At 33.1% G+C, this 18413-nt stretch overlaps 1 protein-coding gene across 1 annotated transcript; it reads left to right on the plus strand.

Moving 5' to 3' along the window:
* Nucleotides 1–2979: 2979 nt before the first annotated feature.
* On the plus strand, nt 2980–14262 carry LOC147073943 (sodium/bile acid cotransporter 7-B-like). Its single transcript, XM_085944478.1, has 6 exons — nt 2980–3229; nt 4157–4376; nt 6652–6802; nt 7594–7855; nt 10705–10821; nt 13301–14262. Exons 1-6 carry the CDS (start codon nt 3115–3117, stop codon nt 13453–13455), a joined length of 1020 nt encoding a protein of 339 aa, XP_085800604.1. The 5' UTR covers nt 2980–3114; the 3' UTR covers nt 13456–14262.
* Nucleotides 14263–18413: the final 4151 nt, after the last annotated feature.

Raw genomic sequence — 18413 nt, forward strand, 5'->3', positions numbered from 1 at the left:
GATAAGTATGTTATTTTCAATAGCTACATCTGTATGATATTAATAACATGCATTAAAGTCTATAATGCATTTAATATTGAGGGCTATTATACTTGGGTTGGTTTACAGCCCGACCGTCTTTAAGTACCCTGCTTCAAAAAAACGTGTTCTGTGGGTGGAGACAAGCGGTGGAGAAGACTGTCAGATGACCAAATCATCCGTGTCACGATCCTCAGTCATGAGGCCTCGACGAAGAAGAAGATAGGACATATTATTGTTAAGTTTTATAAATGAATGTGGCGTAATGGGCAGCGCGTTCGGCTAAAGGAAAAAGGTTGGTGGTTCGAGCTGCTAGAGGCATTTTTTTTTAATTTTTCATTCAATTTATTGACTTGGTTTTTCGTTACACATTAGCCGGATTCACCCTATCGGCGATTTTGTCGTAGGTACTGCACGTCAGTGTTGCCATCTTTTCAAAGTGGGATTACAGTACAGAGCCTCCAAAATTATAGTATTTGGGGGAAAATATAGTACGCGTTGCGATCTGTTGAAAATGTATAGGTTTATTTGATTCTCAGAAAAAAATAACGGATAATTTGAGAAACTCCGAGCCCCCTTTTTATTTAGGTACCTCTTCCAACCAAAAATGCTTAACGATAAATTCAACAAATTTCATTTTAAACCAAAGTCAAGGGATTTTTTTACGTTTTTCAAGCATTTTTTTCCCAAGTTCTATAAATCTTCTTATATTGAGAAATAATAGTACCTACTTTGCACCAATTTATCGAAATTTTAGTACCTACGTTTTACATATTTTTTCCGATAATCAAAATTATTGTATTTTGGGCGTACTATACCTGTTTTATATCGTACATGGTACACAGACCAAAATTATAGTACAGACCAAAATTATAGTACAGATACTATAATTATAGTACGGTTGGCAACACTGCTGCACGTAAAAGTTTCAATTAAAAAAATATATATTATGGTAAGTGTTGGGAATACTATATGGATCGTGTTAACATAATTATTATGGAAAATGGAAACTGCCGAAGGTGGTGAAAATAATTGCTACCTAATGGAAAATCTAAAAAAAGATCTCACATTAGGCTTTCAAGCCATCTCAATATTTCAAAAAAAGATTAGTACTGACATCTACGATTGCTTACATGCGTTTCTGAAAGAAGGTATGTTCCAATTAGCTACGTCCCCATTTAGTCACTTCAACGCCGACTTCCTCTTCAACTTTTAAATTCTGGTTTTACACCGAGAAGTTTTGTGCATGCGCAGAGGAGATGAATCCGTTTTACTGTCTACATTCGTTCATCACAGCTTACACTTCGTTGAGTCATAGATTATACATCCAAATAGATTCGCAGGTGATGAATAAAATTATTCACGGTAATACAGCGCCACCACGGAGCGTACGGGAAACGAGTGTAAAAAGTTAAAAGAAAACAGTAAAATTTGGAATAACAAATACTTAAATATATTAGTTATTTTTTTAAACTTATTATCACAATCATATTTGTAATAAATAAGCTTAATTGAGTGTGTCCTAACGACAAAACAGTCATGGAACTAGTTTAGTGCCATCTATCGGTGCACTTTGTATTACATTAATGATATTTATTCTTGTATGGATATTCACCCTCGCAAATAAAATATTCTATGCCCGAACGTCATACGAATAATTCTGATTGTCAAAATAAATATTACAATTATACTAGGTATATTGTAATTACATCAATTTAAGTTGAAGAGATTTAAATTTAATGATATAATATATTTTCTGACTACTGTTCGGAATAATGAGGGCAACAGAATCGAATGAAAACGTCCTTTTTCAGAACTTTACGGATGTCAAAGGCAAAATGGATGTCAGCCACTTGCTCAAACTACCTATTAGGTCTTACCCTGACTCACACACAAATTGAAAAATAATATGTGTACTTGCCAGACCCAGGATTTGAACCTGGGACCCACTGCATAATAGTCCAACGCTTAAGCCGCGCGGCCACCGTGGGCGTTATACCTACATAATACGACACATCAATACTAGGTACAATATGTCATTGAATACCATTCGATACAACACAACAGTGACTCGTATGAGAACCACGAGGGTTCATTTTTGCTGTAGCCCCAGCTCCACTCCTTGTTGTTTCCTTAATCTTGTGGAGCTCCTTTGAAAAATACGAACTTAAGCTCTCAATTTTATTTTTAACCCCTATTATCGACATGCCATATGACTCATATGCAAACCACGAGGGTTCATGCTTGTTGTCAGCCCCAGCGCCACTCTTTGTTTCCTTTGTTGTATGGTACTCCTTGGAAAAGTAGAACCGTAAACATTTTATTTTTACCCCTAAAACTGACATTCCAAATTTTCCTGCCATAATATGTAGGCATCATTGCGCTTCAGTTTGTTCGTATACCTAGTCTTTATCGTTATATCCCATAATGCGCAATGTGCCCTTACTCTCAATAAAATCCATTGTAATCATTTCAGTCGACATTTTGCAAAAAATCGTAATATTCCAATTCTAAAATGCATCCAATATGATCAAATAGACTCAAATAAATACATTTATTGACAACGCAACTGACAGCCAAATGCACGAACGACCCGAATCTTACCGAAAAAATACGAAGCTGCTGGGGTGTTGAACAGAAATCCAAGCCGGTCGGATCGCAGTGCGTAGTACTTTCATCACAAAATGGCGGCCATTTTCAAACCGATTTCAAGGTCGACAACGCATGCCCTGAGTTCAATTCGTGAGACGTATGGAAAAGTCCCGAGTGTTGTAGACCCGGCTATTGATTGTTCAAAAACAAAAAAATATAAAAAATACACATAAAAAAATAAACTCCGCTGTAGGCAAAAACAATTTGCAGTAAACAGCGTTTACTGTATTTTTTGCAATCAATTTTTAATAATTAGACATTTTTTTGAAAATGTACTAGGTATTATTGTATTAAAAAAATGGCAACACTATTTACCGGCGATGTTTCTTTTTGACAACTGTGTTTATAAACAAACGTAACCTCAAAAAGTCATTTGTGGCGTAATACGTGTACAATCTGTTATTTTTATTTACAAATGGGAGATATTTTCTGTAAGACTTCAAAATGGCAAGCAAAAGAGTCAACCTGGCGGATCATTTAAAAACGCACTGGTTTTTGTTAGGAATACTCATAAGCATATTGCTTGCTGTATTAAATCCATATCTAGGATCGAGAGGGGGTAAGAATGATTGACATTTTAATAAAGTATTTTCAACATATTGATGATGCATTTAGGTGGACCCAAGCTACGGAGAAGGCTGGCGAACAACGGTTTTAAGAAATGACAAGACTTTAATGCCATTTATCTCAGTTTTGCAAATACGTCACTTGATCTACATTGACATAACACGGCTCAGTTATGATTACAGCCAATGACATTAATATGGACGAATCATCTGGAAAAGAAAATGACACTCACTTTGTGTCGGTTCTGCCGGATGGCGAAATTCATATTTTAATATCGGTATCCTACGCTCAAATAAACATTCTGCTTGCAAGCGGTCTGGCGACACCGCTGGGTCTGCTCATACAAAATTTCTGACTGTCAGGTTTCGACTCCGCCATTATTATCGTGTTACAAAATGCCAATGTGCCTAGTTAAAAATTGTAAAAAAAAATCTACTAAGCACTCCAAGAAAGATGGGATATCACTTTTCATTTCAGTATTATTTATTATTGATAAAATGCCATTTTAAGATATTGATGAATGTTTATTCAATGCAATCGAATGACAGAAACCATTGGACAGACGCCTGTGATGCGCTGGGCTCACATGCGTCTAATCTCCGAGAAGTTGTAAGTAACCTAGAATCTGTTTCTAACGTAATGAGTAATGACACTAATACGCCATTACAATAAAGTTGATATTACTATAAATTCTTGAAGCTTGTATCGCATAATGGAAATGGATACGTCATATGATCACGTAACGTCTACCTATACATCTGTGAATGACTTTCATGCATAATTTCTCGTGCGCGCCGATATGAAATGTGTTGTCTTTTTAATATGTCATTGGTTACAGCACGTATAAGTGATAGATCGAACTGTTATTGTGCTATGTAAATATAATCTGTTATATTGATTTGTGTATCTTTTATTCTAGGTCCTATGAAACCCGAATACACAGTTAAATATGGTGCCGTATCTGTCATATTCTTTCTATCCGGACTAAGTTTGAAAACCGAATCTCTACACATAGTATTTAGGCAATATAAATTGCACATGTTCATACAAATATTCACATTTGTAATTATTCCTCTACTCATACAAATACTAACGTTTGGTCTCTGGTATTTCGGAGTAAACATATGGATCTTACGAGGGTTTGTATACATTTTTTATTGTCTTTAAGTTTCGCGTAGATAATACATTAATTTAGACCCTCATTATCGTATGGTTCCAAGCTGCGGATACTGAGATCATTGTCGAAAGCTGCAAATACTCAAGTGTAGAATCCAGTGGCGAAGGGTGACTTTTGGAAACAGGTAGGCTGTGGAGAAAGCACACTTGTTAGATGTATTTACGGGAAATAAGAAGATAATCCGACATAACTACCGATGAATAGGTAGGTACACAAAAACCGATGAAATTTCAAAAGCTCACTGATGGTATAAAATTAAGCAATTAATTTGAATTATGTATTTTCTTATATATAAACGCAAGATACGCTCAAAATATATTGAAAATATCCGTTGTTATGAATCTGTTCCATAACAATTTATAATTTAACCCGTAAACTAGATATTTTAAAATACTTCTATATTTAAAACACAGACTAGTAGATACAGTATCAGATTTCAACTTACATAATTGGCTGAATAAATTGTCTTAGTCTATGAATAAACTAACTGACAAATAAAAATCACGAGATAAATTTTATTTATTATTTTTAACAACAATCAATATTTATACGTGATTGAATCCCATAGAAATTATTTTTTTAAATTATCTTATAAATTATATTGAATAAATGTGCACTTACGTAAAATATAAGCGCTCCTTAAATAGCTTACCAATTTATATGGGCTGCCGCAGACGTCTTGAAATTATGAGAAACAAACTTCATATAAAAAAAGTTTTCGATTCACGCGAACGTAATCCATACAATATGTGAAGCGAAACGAGATGTCGCGTATTTTTTTAAACCTTCGAGACATGTCATAAATGGTACTTATTGAAAAGGTGGAAAAGATCGTAAAATTATTATGACAATTATAGGATAGATGTCATTGGGCATATTGAATATTACTATGTGATTATATTATTTAATATGTCAATATAAAATTAAAAAATATTTTTCTTAAGAAGGCAGGCTTTAAATAATCGCTTAGTATGGAGTCTTCGCCACTGGTAGAATCCCTATAAACAACTGTGACTGTCTGCAAAGATAACATACTATGGTGATATTGTCATGTTTATAAGCTCTATAAACTTTTTAGCAAGCCTGTCAACGTTAGTTTTATTTAAATTCAATGTCTGCAATGAGTCAGATATATTATTATACTAAACCCGTCATGTTCAGTGAATATTAACTCATTCCGTGCATCCAACGCAACTGGTGCGTTGCCATTAGATACTATTAGCATGTTAAAATTAAATAGTAATTAACTGGTCTACAGTGAATGAGTTAAGGGAAGCAAAATACGGAACAGCAATCTCTTGGTGTGTTGCTGATCTTGATAACCGAAGAATAAGAGCATACAATCTAAGAGATAGGATTTATGTATTTGAGTTTTAGATCCACAGAAGTCCGGAGCTGGATTCAATCTACCTCAAATTGCTGTAACTGTAAAAACAGTCTTTAGAAAATATAATGGACATTTCAATGTGTACTAAGACTGCAATTTACAGATGGTGTTGGTTAGTTTTTAAAAACCAATTAAACCCTGCCTAAAGCAAACCATAATAGTTTTAGAATATTTTAGGCGATACAACATAATTGTGCACACTTTTTCATTCATACTTATTTGTTTCGGTTGGATTAAGAATACATATTATTACACATATTGTTGATTATTTTTTTTTAAATTCATTGAGCCCTACCTTAACCAAACTATAATAGATAAAAAATATTATTCTATCTATAAAAGTATATGTATGATATAATTAAATAATTTTAGATATTTTATAAACGAGTATTTTTTGACTATTATCTATTATGGTTTCGTTTTCGCAGGGTTTCATTGAATTTGAAAAACTAACCAACAACATCTGTAAATTGTAGTCTTATTTCAATGAAAACAAATATGTATGACAAAGTTTAGTGTGCACTATTTATGGCGGATATTAATAGCCTACCTCCACCCTTTGCCATTGGTATACCTAATGTCTTCTCATGCGTATATTTGTTTAATCACATGCTAATAATTCGTGTAGTGGTTAATACGGCATCTGTTTACATGAGTAGCAATGTGCATAATATAATAAGACTGATAATATTTCATGTTAAGTGTTGATCCGAAAAACAGCTAATTAGTGTTAATTAGTCTATGCATCTCGGTCTAAATACCTTGCGTAATGTGTCCTCTTTTCTAATGGTTCTGTTTTTTTTTTAATGTAAGTATGTATCATTAATAAATTTGTCGGTTTATTTTGCAGCCTGATAACGGTTGGATGTATGCCGCCACCTGTTTCCTCGGCTGTTATATTAACTCGAGCTGCTGGAGGCAATGAAGCGGCGGCCATTTTCAATTCAGTCGTTGGATCTCTATTGGGAGTGGTTGTGACTCCCATCATTTTATTGTTTTCGGTACAAATACTTGACTTATTTAATTCATTTATTTGACTCATGGTCAGTTGTAGCGTTAAAAAGAATTCAGTAGGTATATATTGATGGTCCCTATGTAAACTCGGACATTAACAAAAATGTAATTTTACATAAGAGCTATTTGAAGTAAAAAATCTTAGAACTTCTATGTTTTTATTACTAGGCACCTGAAATTCAGTGAGTATTTATTATAAATACTATTCATAGTTTATTTATGAATTATTACATTCTTTCTAAATTATATACTTTTGGCACAATTGTAGTTGTCCGTCTTTTAATGTCCCTAATGTGTAGGTATAACTTAACCAAAAACAGCATTTATTCTATTTATTACATTGTTCCTTGCATGGATCAATTTACTTCATTGTTATATTAGTAAAAATTTAATAATATATTTACTTATTCACGATAATAAAAAATATTCAAATTAAAAATTATTCACAATGTCTCGCCAATAATTTAGACTCCCTGTCAATTGAATTACGTAGTAATAATTATTTTAATTATCTAATTATTATACCTTGTTTCAATATAAAAAATTGTAGCCATCTGTTGATATAATTTGAAAACATTGTAAGTCATTATGGGTTAGTAAAAGAAATATCCGGGATTTGCTTGTGTCAGTAACTTAATGATTGGTATGCAAGAAAATTGAGTGCAAAAGAATCCCACCTGGTCCAATTTTTTTTCTTATAGATAATAATATGTTTATGAGGTTTTAATATCGTTATTTAAATTATAATTAAATATGTGTGATTATATGATGTTTCTAGTTAGGCTCGACGACCGTGGTTCCTTTGACGCAATCAGTACTCCAGTTGTCAGCCACGGTTCTGCTGCCTTTGGGAATTGGAAGAGTCATCGGCCGGTCGTACTCCATATCGAATGTGTCACCGTCCAGAAACTCCTCCACGACTCCAGGCTTGATCGGGCAATTCGCTCTCTTGCTGGTTATCTATACAACATTTTGCGACGCTTTCTACGAGCACGACATGGCTTTGAGCGCCTCCGATGTTTTACTGACTGTTGTTTTAGGTAGGTACATATTTAATAGGCTTATTACAATTTTCTATAATATTAACGGCCCACATGCTCGTCGTAGGTCAAAATTGAGTTTTTATTGTATTTTCAAACCATGATCCTGGATAGGGAATCCAATCCCGGGATCCCGAATCCCGGTATCCCGGGATCCCGAGCTATTTTCGATACCTATGAATCCCGGGGTTGATAAACATAATCCCGGGATTTCGGGATTGATTTTTTTATCAATTTTTATGGAAAATATAACAGAAAAAATACTTTTAATACAAAATAACTACATTAGAAATAAACTGAGTTTGAATGAAGTTTGATGTGTAGGTTGCCGATTCATTTTATTTTTTCACATAGATTATTAAAAATGAGAAAGATTGGTAAAAAAACAATGCTTCGCACTTTTAACTTCATCACCATGATATCATACATTTTACGGCAGTTTCATATTTGGCTGACTAATTAGATTTATGAAGCGGAAAGGCCATAAGTACGCCATGATTATTTGCTTTACTATTTTAAATCTCGCTGATCTATTCATTATGTCTTTACTATTAGAAATAGCAATCTCATATTAAATTCACATTATTATTTATATTACAATATTATTTACTTCATTAAACTTGTGTATTTCCAAGATTTAACGTATACAATATTAACAATAAATGTCTTAAATAGTATAAATTATACTAGATTTATTTTTGACCGATTTTATCAATGTTATTTGTAAATATAAAAATTTTATATTAACATTGGAAAAAAATCCCAATCCCGGGACCAGTCCCGGGATCCCGGGATTGTCAAATTGTAATCCCGAAATCCCGGGATCAGAATTTTGGCTCGGGATTGGATTCCCTAATCCTGGACACTCCTTAAACGTTGTAGATAATCTATTTATATAATTTTGAAGCCTTATTATCCTTTATAGTTATTTTAAACATTTGATGACTGCATAAAGTATTTTTGTTACATAAAATAGTATTCTTTTAAACCTCTCGCTCTAATGTTTTAGAATATAGTCATATTTCGGTACATAACTGTGCAGTGGTGTTAAGATTTTTTACTTTTATTAATTTTTAAACACATTTATAAAACCATTAGTATAATTTATGTCGAGATAATTTTTGTAAAATATTCACGATAAAAAATTATATTGATAATCTCTGTGATCCCAAATTTGACAAGAATTAGGCATTTTATTATTCAAAAAATCGGCAAGATTAACACATTTGAAGATAATTCTAAAGATATTTATTATAAGCTATGTCTTTGACCATTCAAGTGTGATAAACATCTTATGAATAATGATTGCTTTATAATAATTATTGACCTAAGAATAAGGTAGTGTTTTTTTGAAATACGCCATTTCTTTTGGCATTCCCCAGTGGTTGTAGCACATACGGCCGTAGCCATAAATTGACAAACTATAATTGGAGTAGGGAATAAAATGATATTGACGCGCGTAAATATCTATAAAAATACCCATTATTTTTATATTATCATATTTACTTGGTTACATGTTGTTTGGATATTATCATAAAACGTCTTGTGTTGTTGACATACATTGGTATAATTTTGCGTGACCAATGAAGTTTGATTTTTTCCTTACAAACAAAACACTCAGTTTGTGCTCACCTGGAATATAGCTATTTACAAACTCATTGGCAGAAAACTCCTCCATACTAATCAGCCAATACCTCATTGGCTGCATACCGCTTAATATCAATACGCCGACGAATGAACGGTCTGTTAGAAATTCTGTATGCATCAAATCTATGGGAATTCAGTTAAAAGCGTATCCTATATTGCTGTGACGAAGGGTGGAGGTAGGCTGTTAAGATCCGACATGAATAGTGCTTACTGAACTTTGTCAGTTGTTCATATTTATTTGTATTTTTTTTTTGAACTTTACTATTTACAACAAAAATTAAATCGTCATGTTTACCTAATTTGGGGTAATTGACATAATATCGACTGCATAATCTGCAAACCAGCTAACTGCACTTTTAACCAAAAATGAGATTTTGATGGTATTTTGTTATAAAGCATGTTTTCTATGCTCACACAAAATTTCAAACTCCTAAGTCTATAAATAAATAATGCGTCATTGTTCTTCATACAAGACAGCCAACTGCAGGTGCCAAATTTCTTAATGGTAAATAGAAAACAACTCCGTACTATATATAAAAGGGAAGCTAAAATAGTGTATTAATTCATAGTCCAGCTTATTTGTAAAAAAAAATTCTGGGGTTATTAAATTCCGCACGATAGTTAAGGGGGGACATGCTCAGCGTAGGTCAAAATGGAGCTTTTGTTCTATTTTCAAAGCATGATCCTGGACATACCTTAAACGTTGTAGATAATCTATTTATATAATTTTGAAGCCTTATTATCCTTTATATTTATTTTAAACATTTGATGACTGCATAAAGTATTTTTATTACATAAAATAGTATTCTTTTAAACCTGCCTCTCGCTCTAATGTTTTAGAATATAGTCATATTTCAGTACATAAATGTGCAGTGGTGTTAAGATTTTTTACGTTTATTAATAATTAACGGATAATAAGGCTTCAAAATTATATAAATAGATTATCTACAACGTTTAAGGTATGTCCAGGATCATGCTTTGAAAATAGAAAAAAAGCTCCATTTTGACCCACGCTGAGCACGTCCGCCCTTAAGTTATTAATTTTTTTCTCCTTCCTGAACAATTTGCCCAAGTGGGGTTAGCCGGTTTGCAGATTAAGTAGTCGATATTATGTTCTGTACCAGGTCAACTCGAGTTGTAGCTCTCGGTGGGTCACATGATAAAATTTTTTACTTATTAAAATTTTATTGTTACCTTTCCAGTTGTCATACTCCAGGCTGTGTTCAGTGGATTAAGCTTCTGGGCAGCCGCAAGACAGTTCAGCCCACATGATACAGTTGCGATTGTCTTCTGCTCGACGCATAAATCACTTACTCTTGGTAATTATCATACAACTAAGAATGCGCGCTGACAATGGCCGAGCGGCTTATCCGTCGATTTATAATATCGTGGGTCCCAAGTACGAAATCTGGGTGGTAAATACACACCGTTTTTTCAATTTGCGATTGTCTATTTTCCAAAATATAAATTGTGTATTTGCCAGACCCAGGATTCGAACCTGGGACCTACGACATTACAAGCCAACGCTTAAGCTGCTCGGCCATGACTTATCATCCAATGCAACCAAATTTGATAGATTTTACCATGTATACAGATTGTAGTTGAATCGCTGTCTCAACCCTGACTGTGTCATTGATGGGTCCGAAGATATCTCACAGCATGTTCCACTTCTCACAATGGCCGCACTAGTGTCGGCCTATAGCGTTGTGGGTCCCAGGTTCGAATCCTGGGTCTGACAAGTACACATATTGTTTTTCAATTTGTGTATGAGTTAGAGTTTGGACCTAATATGTTGAGAAAGTGGCTAACATCCATTTTTCGTAAAAACAAAATCTGCGAAAAATCCACCGTGCAGAAGCCCATGTGATCTTATTAGGATCGGACATGGTAAAGTAATGATGTGTACAATAACAATGGTTATCCGACATAAATAGTGCACACTAAACTTTGTCAGACAAACTTATTTGTTTTCATTGATCTAAGAATACAAATTGTAGATGGTATTGATAAGTTTTTAAAATTCGTTTATTCAAATAACCATGAATTTATTAAGACGGTACTTCAGTGAAACGGCAAATAATTTTTAACTATAGGTGCGGCGAAATTTATGACTCGTTAGCAATTGGAAAGCGAAAGTCGAGCTGTGAACACGTCAATTTGTTTCGTGATGGCGACGGGAGTATTAATTCTTAAATCGTGTAAAGATGACTAAAAAACGTTACCCATTTACTTGAAAAAGAAAACATGTCAATGAATATATTATTATTGTTACTAATAGAACAATAAACAGAATATTATATGGACGCATGTTGAATTTTTATGACAAATTATGTTTTGTTCTGCAGGTGTCGTTTGCACAATCTTCGCGTCGCGTAGTCATGATCGTTTTAGATCGTGCCCCAGCTGAAGTATAGCCTTAAGCAATAAATTGCTTTTTATAATAAGTTATTTTATATGTTTTTATATTAGCTATGAAAAGTGTTTGAAAATTGATCAGTAATAAAACCTGATCAATAAGGCCTAAACAAAAACGAACCATAGGTGACATGAACCATATGGCTGAATTAAATATTTTTAGGAAACGTCGCTGGTAAATATTGATTTGAATGATAACATTCATTTAAAAACTGCGAGCATGTGTTGCTGAAATTTATTGTTTTTGTGTTAAATATAAAGTTAGTGGTAATTATTTTTAGTTAATTTAGTAGAAAATATTCGTAGCTGTTTAAATTTGGTAGTCATACTGAGAAGCAATATGATGGTTAATAGCACTATAATAATAACGCTTCATAGTTAAGTTAATAATAATAAAATTGAAGTTCTACTGTGCGAGAGTCGAACAATAGCCACTTTCTTTATATTATTACTCTGAGGTAATAAACTATTTTTTTATTCAGCGAATAATTATTGACAAGATTTAAGAATGCATCATTCTCTATTGAACACATATAATTTGAAAACACTTCAGAAACATACCTACCAGAAAAAATCTTGGAAAAACATGATGCCAGACAGGACTCGAACCTGCATCCATTGAATTCCAACCAATGTGCTTTACCAATGTTAAGACAAAAATTTAGAGAGATCATGACGTTGGCTATTAATCAAGATACATACCAAATATTAAGACGATACATCAGTGAAACGGCAAATAATTTTCAACTATAGGCGTGACGAAATTTTGGACTCGCTAGCATTCGGAGAAAGAACATCGAGCTGGGAACACGTCAATTTGTTTCGTGATGGCGACGGGGGTATTAATTCTTGAATCGTGTAAAGATGACTAAAAACGTTACCCATTTACTTGAAAAAGAAAACATGTCAATGAATATATTATTATTGTTACTAATAGAACAATAAACAGAACATTAAATGGACGCATGTTGGATTTATTTGACAAATTATATTTCGTTTGGCATGCGTCATTTGCACCCGCAATCCGCGCATCACCTAGCCACGATCTTTTTAGACCGTGCCTCAACTGAGGCATAGCCTTAATACCATGATTCAAATCACAAAAGCCGCTAGCCTATATTAACGAACTTCGAGAAGTGCAGTTACCAGTGAATCATTTGCATGATTCTTATTTAATTTCATCATAATCAGGTAGTTGACTTAATTGGTAAAACACATTGGCTGGATTCTGGTTTAGCACCATATATTTTTTTCTAGTACCATGTATTTTTTTATAAGGCATTTCCAAATTATGTAAATATAACGAAAATTTCTAAATTAATTCTTGTAAAAATGTCAAAAAACGATCTATAAACCTTAATTTAAATTTTGTGTTATTCTCAGGAGTGCCGATTCTTCGCATCATGTACCACGGGCTGTCACACGCGTCTCAGACGGGACTGCCGCTTTTGGTTTACCATCCGTGTCAGCTGCTTTTAGGATCATTGCTCGCGCCCCCGCTAGCCAGATGGGCAAAGGGGAAACGGTTACCATTATAGTTCACAACTAACGCAATGAGTAGTGAAAAATTCAATAGATATCAATTTACAATATGTAGTTTGAACAATAGGTGACACAATCAACTATGACAGTTGGAAAATATGTTTGAAACTGCACACTTAATGATCATAGGTCAAATATTTGTCACATGCGTAATGCGAATTCCAGATTACACCTATAATAAGGAGGTAAATGATTATAACAAATTAAAGTAATAACAATATACACTTAGAGAAAGAGAGACATGAAATATTCTATCTCACTTTTTTATTAGGTAATTGATTCTTATTGAGGAATTATTTGAGGTGAAGATTATTGCATTGTAGATGATTTCGTTTAGTTTTAGCCGACCTTTTTCCATAAGTGCATCTTCGATTTTTAATAGCATTTCATGTGTAGTGATGTCACTTGGCCTTCCACAACGGTCACCATCTTCTAATGACTCTCTACCTTGTTTAAATAAACATGACCATTTGTAAATATGGTTTTACCACAACAAAGAACACCATAAACCAATTTCATTTCATTTTGGATGGTTTTCACACTTTTTCCCTGTTTTGTGAGGAATTTAATCACTGCACAAAGCTCAATATTTGACATTTTTTAAATTATCATAGACTTTCTTTTGTTTGAATATTGGAAGCGATTTAATGGAACAATCAACTTATTGCTCAAGTATACCTAAAAGGATTACTTAACAATAAAAAAATAATTTTAACCCCAATACTTACTACTTTTACCACCATTCCACGAACTTATGGAACTCCCCTCGTACATCAAGGTTTGTGGTTTGAAGGCATCCTTGGAAAAAAATTGTTTGTGGAATAAACCGATATTACAATTTATTAAACTTAGATTATTTTTTAAACTTAGATATCAATACTTTCAGACAAAGCGACTGTATCGTTTGCTTTATAGAAAGCCGCCACTGCTCTCAAAAGTTGTAATATTTGTATTCTTTTATTCGCTGCCCTTTATAATGTGCCGCACCTATGTAACACGTGATCTGCCTACCCCTACTGCCTACGACACTGGGAATCATTATCATTTTGCATACAGAGGCTGTTATTTTTATTTCAAATTCTATTTTTTTAAATTAGTCTCTTGAAAACAAAGTCATTTTGAATTTATGAGATTTACAAAATAGACTGGGGTAATTTACTCCATCTTGGAGCAGAAATTGTAGTTTACATTATTTAATAAATACCTATTTCAATTTTTATTGTATTTTTAATTTAAAGCTGTTTACTAGTTTATTAAAAATACAATAAAAATATTTAGTCACCATCATCCATAACATAATTTTAGAAATGAATTTATGTAACATTGTACCCATTCCAGTTACTGAATTTTACTTCCTGTCAATATTATTATTCAAAACTATTCCTATAATATTAGTTTTTTCAAATGTAATTTTAATATTTATTCCGAAATGCTTTGCAATATAAAATGTATTATTTTCAATTTTACTATTTTATAAAATAGTTGCCTAACTGTCCTAACACAAAATTATTTAAATGAGCTTGGATCTAGTACTAGGGACATTTAAACATCCAATTATGTAAGTATATTATTTTATTTTTAAATCTTACACATAGCTATCCGTTTTTGGAAAAATATATTTTATTTTGACATATTATGTGTATACCTTGTTTAAAAAAGTATTCATAATAAGTGAGTTTCAAAATTATGTTTTTATCCACTAATTTTGCCAACATTAATAATAATTCATTCTATGACAATAAATACGAGGTCTGTTCAAAAAGTCATAGGATTGGTAGCATACAAAAATAAATTGTGTAAGTTGGCATGTTGAATCATGGCGACATAATTTATAGCCACCGCATTTATCTTTGACAACAGTCAATGTCTCTGCAATATGTATATGACATTTTTTTTTTTGTTTTGTGATTTTACCGAGGCTTTGACTGCAACTCGCTGTCATATCGCCTCTTCTTCTTTAGAAGGGGATCCGTCGATCAGGTTCTCACTCCTATTCTGTTAAATAGCTTTATAATTATTTTGCCTAGCTCTTCCGTCTTTCTTTCTTTCAGACGCCAGTGTTTTATGCACCAGAATCGCTCTCCTCCGTATCCATCCCCTCTGTATTTTCGTTACATCGTGTAATCATTGAATTTCAGATAGTCTAATTCAGACCTCAGCCAAGTCTCTGAGATTAATGCTATTGTTATTTTTTGTCTTATTGAGTAATGTTCTATATCATTCTTTTTTTGCTTCATACTTCTGGCATTCCATTGTAAAATCCTAATTTGTTTTTTATTATCCATTTTGTTGCAGAACCTCTCCTAGAATTTCTCCTAAATTTCCTTCTTTGAAGTTTTTGCATACCCAGTCCACTGCTTAATAATGATAATGCATGATAATTAATAATTTGGTTTTATATCCCTAATCTGATATTAATTATTGAGTTCATTTTAAAAAAAAACCATAAAAAATGATGGTTAACTCGTTTCTCCCACGTTGCTTCCTTCTTTTTTTTAATGTTACCTAGCTCAATTAAATCTACATTTGCAGTTTACATCCTTTCGACACAACATGTATTTAGTCGCGTACAACGTTTTTATGCATTAAAACTATTTTGAAAAAACTATGGGTTATGCCTTTTTTTCCTTTCTACAGTCGTTATAATACCTTTCGCACTCAAATTTGAGTTGTAATGCCATCCTGCCATCATGCCAGCCAACGCTGGCTGCTAATTCATACAGTTGCGAATGAAGTGAATGAATACATTTATTACTCCACTTAATAAGTTTACAATGGTTAGAAGTTGATGAAGGTGACATGACTGAAAGTGAAATAGCAGGTGAAGTTATGATTTTGGAAATCGAGAACGGAAGTGAAGATAGCGTGGAAGAAGAAACAACACGCCTAAAAACAAAGTTATCAGTGGAAAGATCACATCTCGACGATCTAATAACATTTTTTGACTATTTGTCAGATATAAGTTGGCCCCTTAGAGTCAAAGAAACCTATCTTAATTTTTAACAATTTTGAGTTATGTATGGTACTGGACATTAAATGACAAATTATGTTAAGTGACAAAGAAACTTATCAAAAAATTCAATATGTATCTCCTGCAAACACTTTCTTGTTAATGTCTGTGGAATGTAAATTTACTTGTGTTTGGGGTCTCCTGTAAAGTAGAGAAAAACGAGATACGTTTCTTTGACTCTAAGGCATAAAGCCCACCAAAAAAGCGTTCGGTGCGTTCACTACTGAGTAGGCCCCCTCCCACCCGCGCATTACCCTTCACCTATGTAATAAGGGGCTCAAGAAGCACAAAATAATTATTATTATCAGCGTCTCATAACAAAGCAATAAAAATATTATATTATTTCTCGGGGCTTGTAATTACGCAATAACTAAGTAATAAGTTCTCTGTTATTAAATAATGGCTTCTCCCCGACGACGACGCTTCCAGAGCGTGATTTTGCTCGCTGTGTTCAATGAATGGACTACGTTGTATTTTCGTTAATTCGTCCGGCTGAAAAGCCACCAACGGTGACTCATGGGGCAGGCGGGCACAAAGCGTCGTCAAATCCAGTGTGCGCTGGCGTATTTGATTACGTTGTGTTTTCGATGGTTTACACGCCACTTGTGAAATTTCGCGCGAGAGCCCCATTCGCTCCATTAAGTGGGTTTTACGCCTAAGGGGCCGAAGTATTACATGCATTTTCGTAATTTTTGAGAGTTGAAAAAAACAGCAGACTTCAAAAGTGCAAACAAAACTTGATTCTTTTTTCAGAGCAGGATTACCAAAAGGAAGCGCGTCAACATTGAACATTAACGTTACTTCACAACGGGTGTGTCTGATTTTGTTTGTGTTTTTATATAATGGACTTTCGGCTTTAACGGACACTCTCTCACCCGCATTAGTCCGTTATACCGAGGTTCTACTGTAATTATAGTATTTGACAGGCCATGTACGCTAAATTGATGGTGCAGTCTATCCTTCCATAGACCACGTCATTTACATTATAATCTTAATATTGTTGTTATTTACTATTTGGTTGCAGTACAAGTCAAACGGTGCTGTACAAATTGTGTCGAAAACCATCATGTTTGTGGTAATTAATAAAGCAATAAACATCCATTCCTTACAAATGCAAATTTCACGGTTTATCTTTACGATAGCTGTGCACTAAATACTTTCTGGAATTGACTGATTGAATGACTCTAAATTTGTATTTAATTATTTGCAGTTTTTGATAAATGCGTACAATATGTGTGATAATAGTATGAAGTTTGCTACAAATGAATTTACAGTGCAATATTACTTGCTACTAATTTAAAGTTCAGTCCTATTTTCATATGTATTTAGATAAGTCTTTGTATTTGTGCTGTTTCCACAACTCATGTTTTTTAAATAGTATTTTCTCTGTAAATTGTATTTAGTTGCATGTCTTGCAATTCTGTCACTAGATGTTTCTATTACCTATTAATAATTATATTCCATCTTAATTTATAGATTTAATAATTTATTTTAAAATAATACATAATCTAAGACATAATAGGTAATGTAAAAATATCTATCTGTATTCTAATCTAATTTTTAGTATTAAATACTGTCTTTCCTGTCGATGACAAAAAAAAAATAAACATATCTTGGGTTTACTGCCGAAAGTTGGTAAGTTATGAAATCATGTTATATAGTAACTGCAATTTGAATTTGACATGCCTTCTAAAATCAGGCATAATGCTAATTTCTTTGTGCTTTATGTGCATGTTCTATATATCGGACAACTTTTTTTTCTAATATCGTCACTGTTCTGGCAGAAGACACATTCGAAAAAATGACATATTGAGTTAGTTATACCAAAATGTTCCTTATTTCAAACTTTACCGTCCGGAAACCTTCTTAATTTATAAACAGTCTTTATTAGTCATCCTTTTTACGATTACTTAATAAACTCACATGATGGACCATTTCAAACAT

Source organism: Rhyacophila brunnea, unplaced genomic scaffold, assembly GCF_057557595.1.
Source record: "Rhyacophila brunnea isolate RB1 unplaced genomic scaffold, BYU_Rbru_1.0 scaffold_17, whole genome shotgun sequence".
In the NCBI taxonomy this organism is placed as follows: Eukaryota; Metazoa; Arthropoda; class Insecta; order Trichoptera; family Rhyacophilidae; genus Rhyacophila; species Rhyacophila brunnea.

Excerpts from the sequence above, each read along its gene's own strand:
- LOC147073943 (XM_085944478.1), top strand. The coding sequence starts at position 3,115 with ATGGCAAGCAAAAGAGTCAACCTGGCGGATCATTTAAAAACGCACTGG. Across the intron at positions 4,377-6,651 it reads AACATATGGATCTTACGAGG|CCTGATAACGGTTGGATGTA; the intron begins GTTTGTATACAT and ends TTTATTTTGCAG. Across the intron at positions 10,822-13,300 it reads GCATAAATCACTTACTCTTG|GAGTGCCGATTCTTCGCATC; the intron begins GTAATTATCATA and ends TGTTATTCTCAG.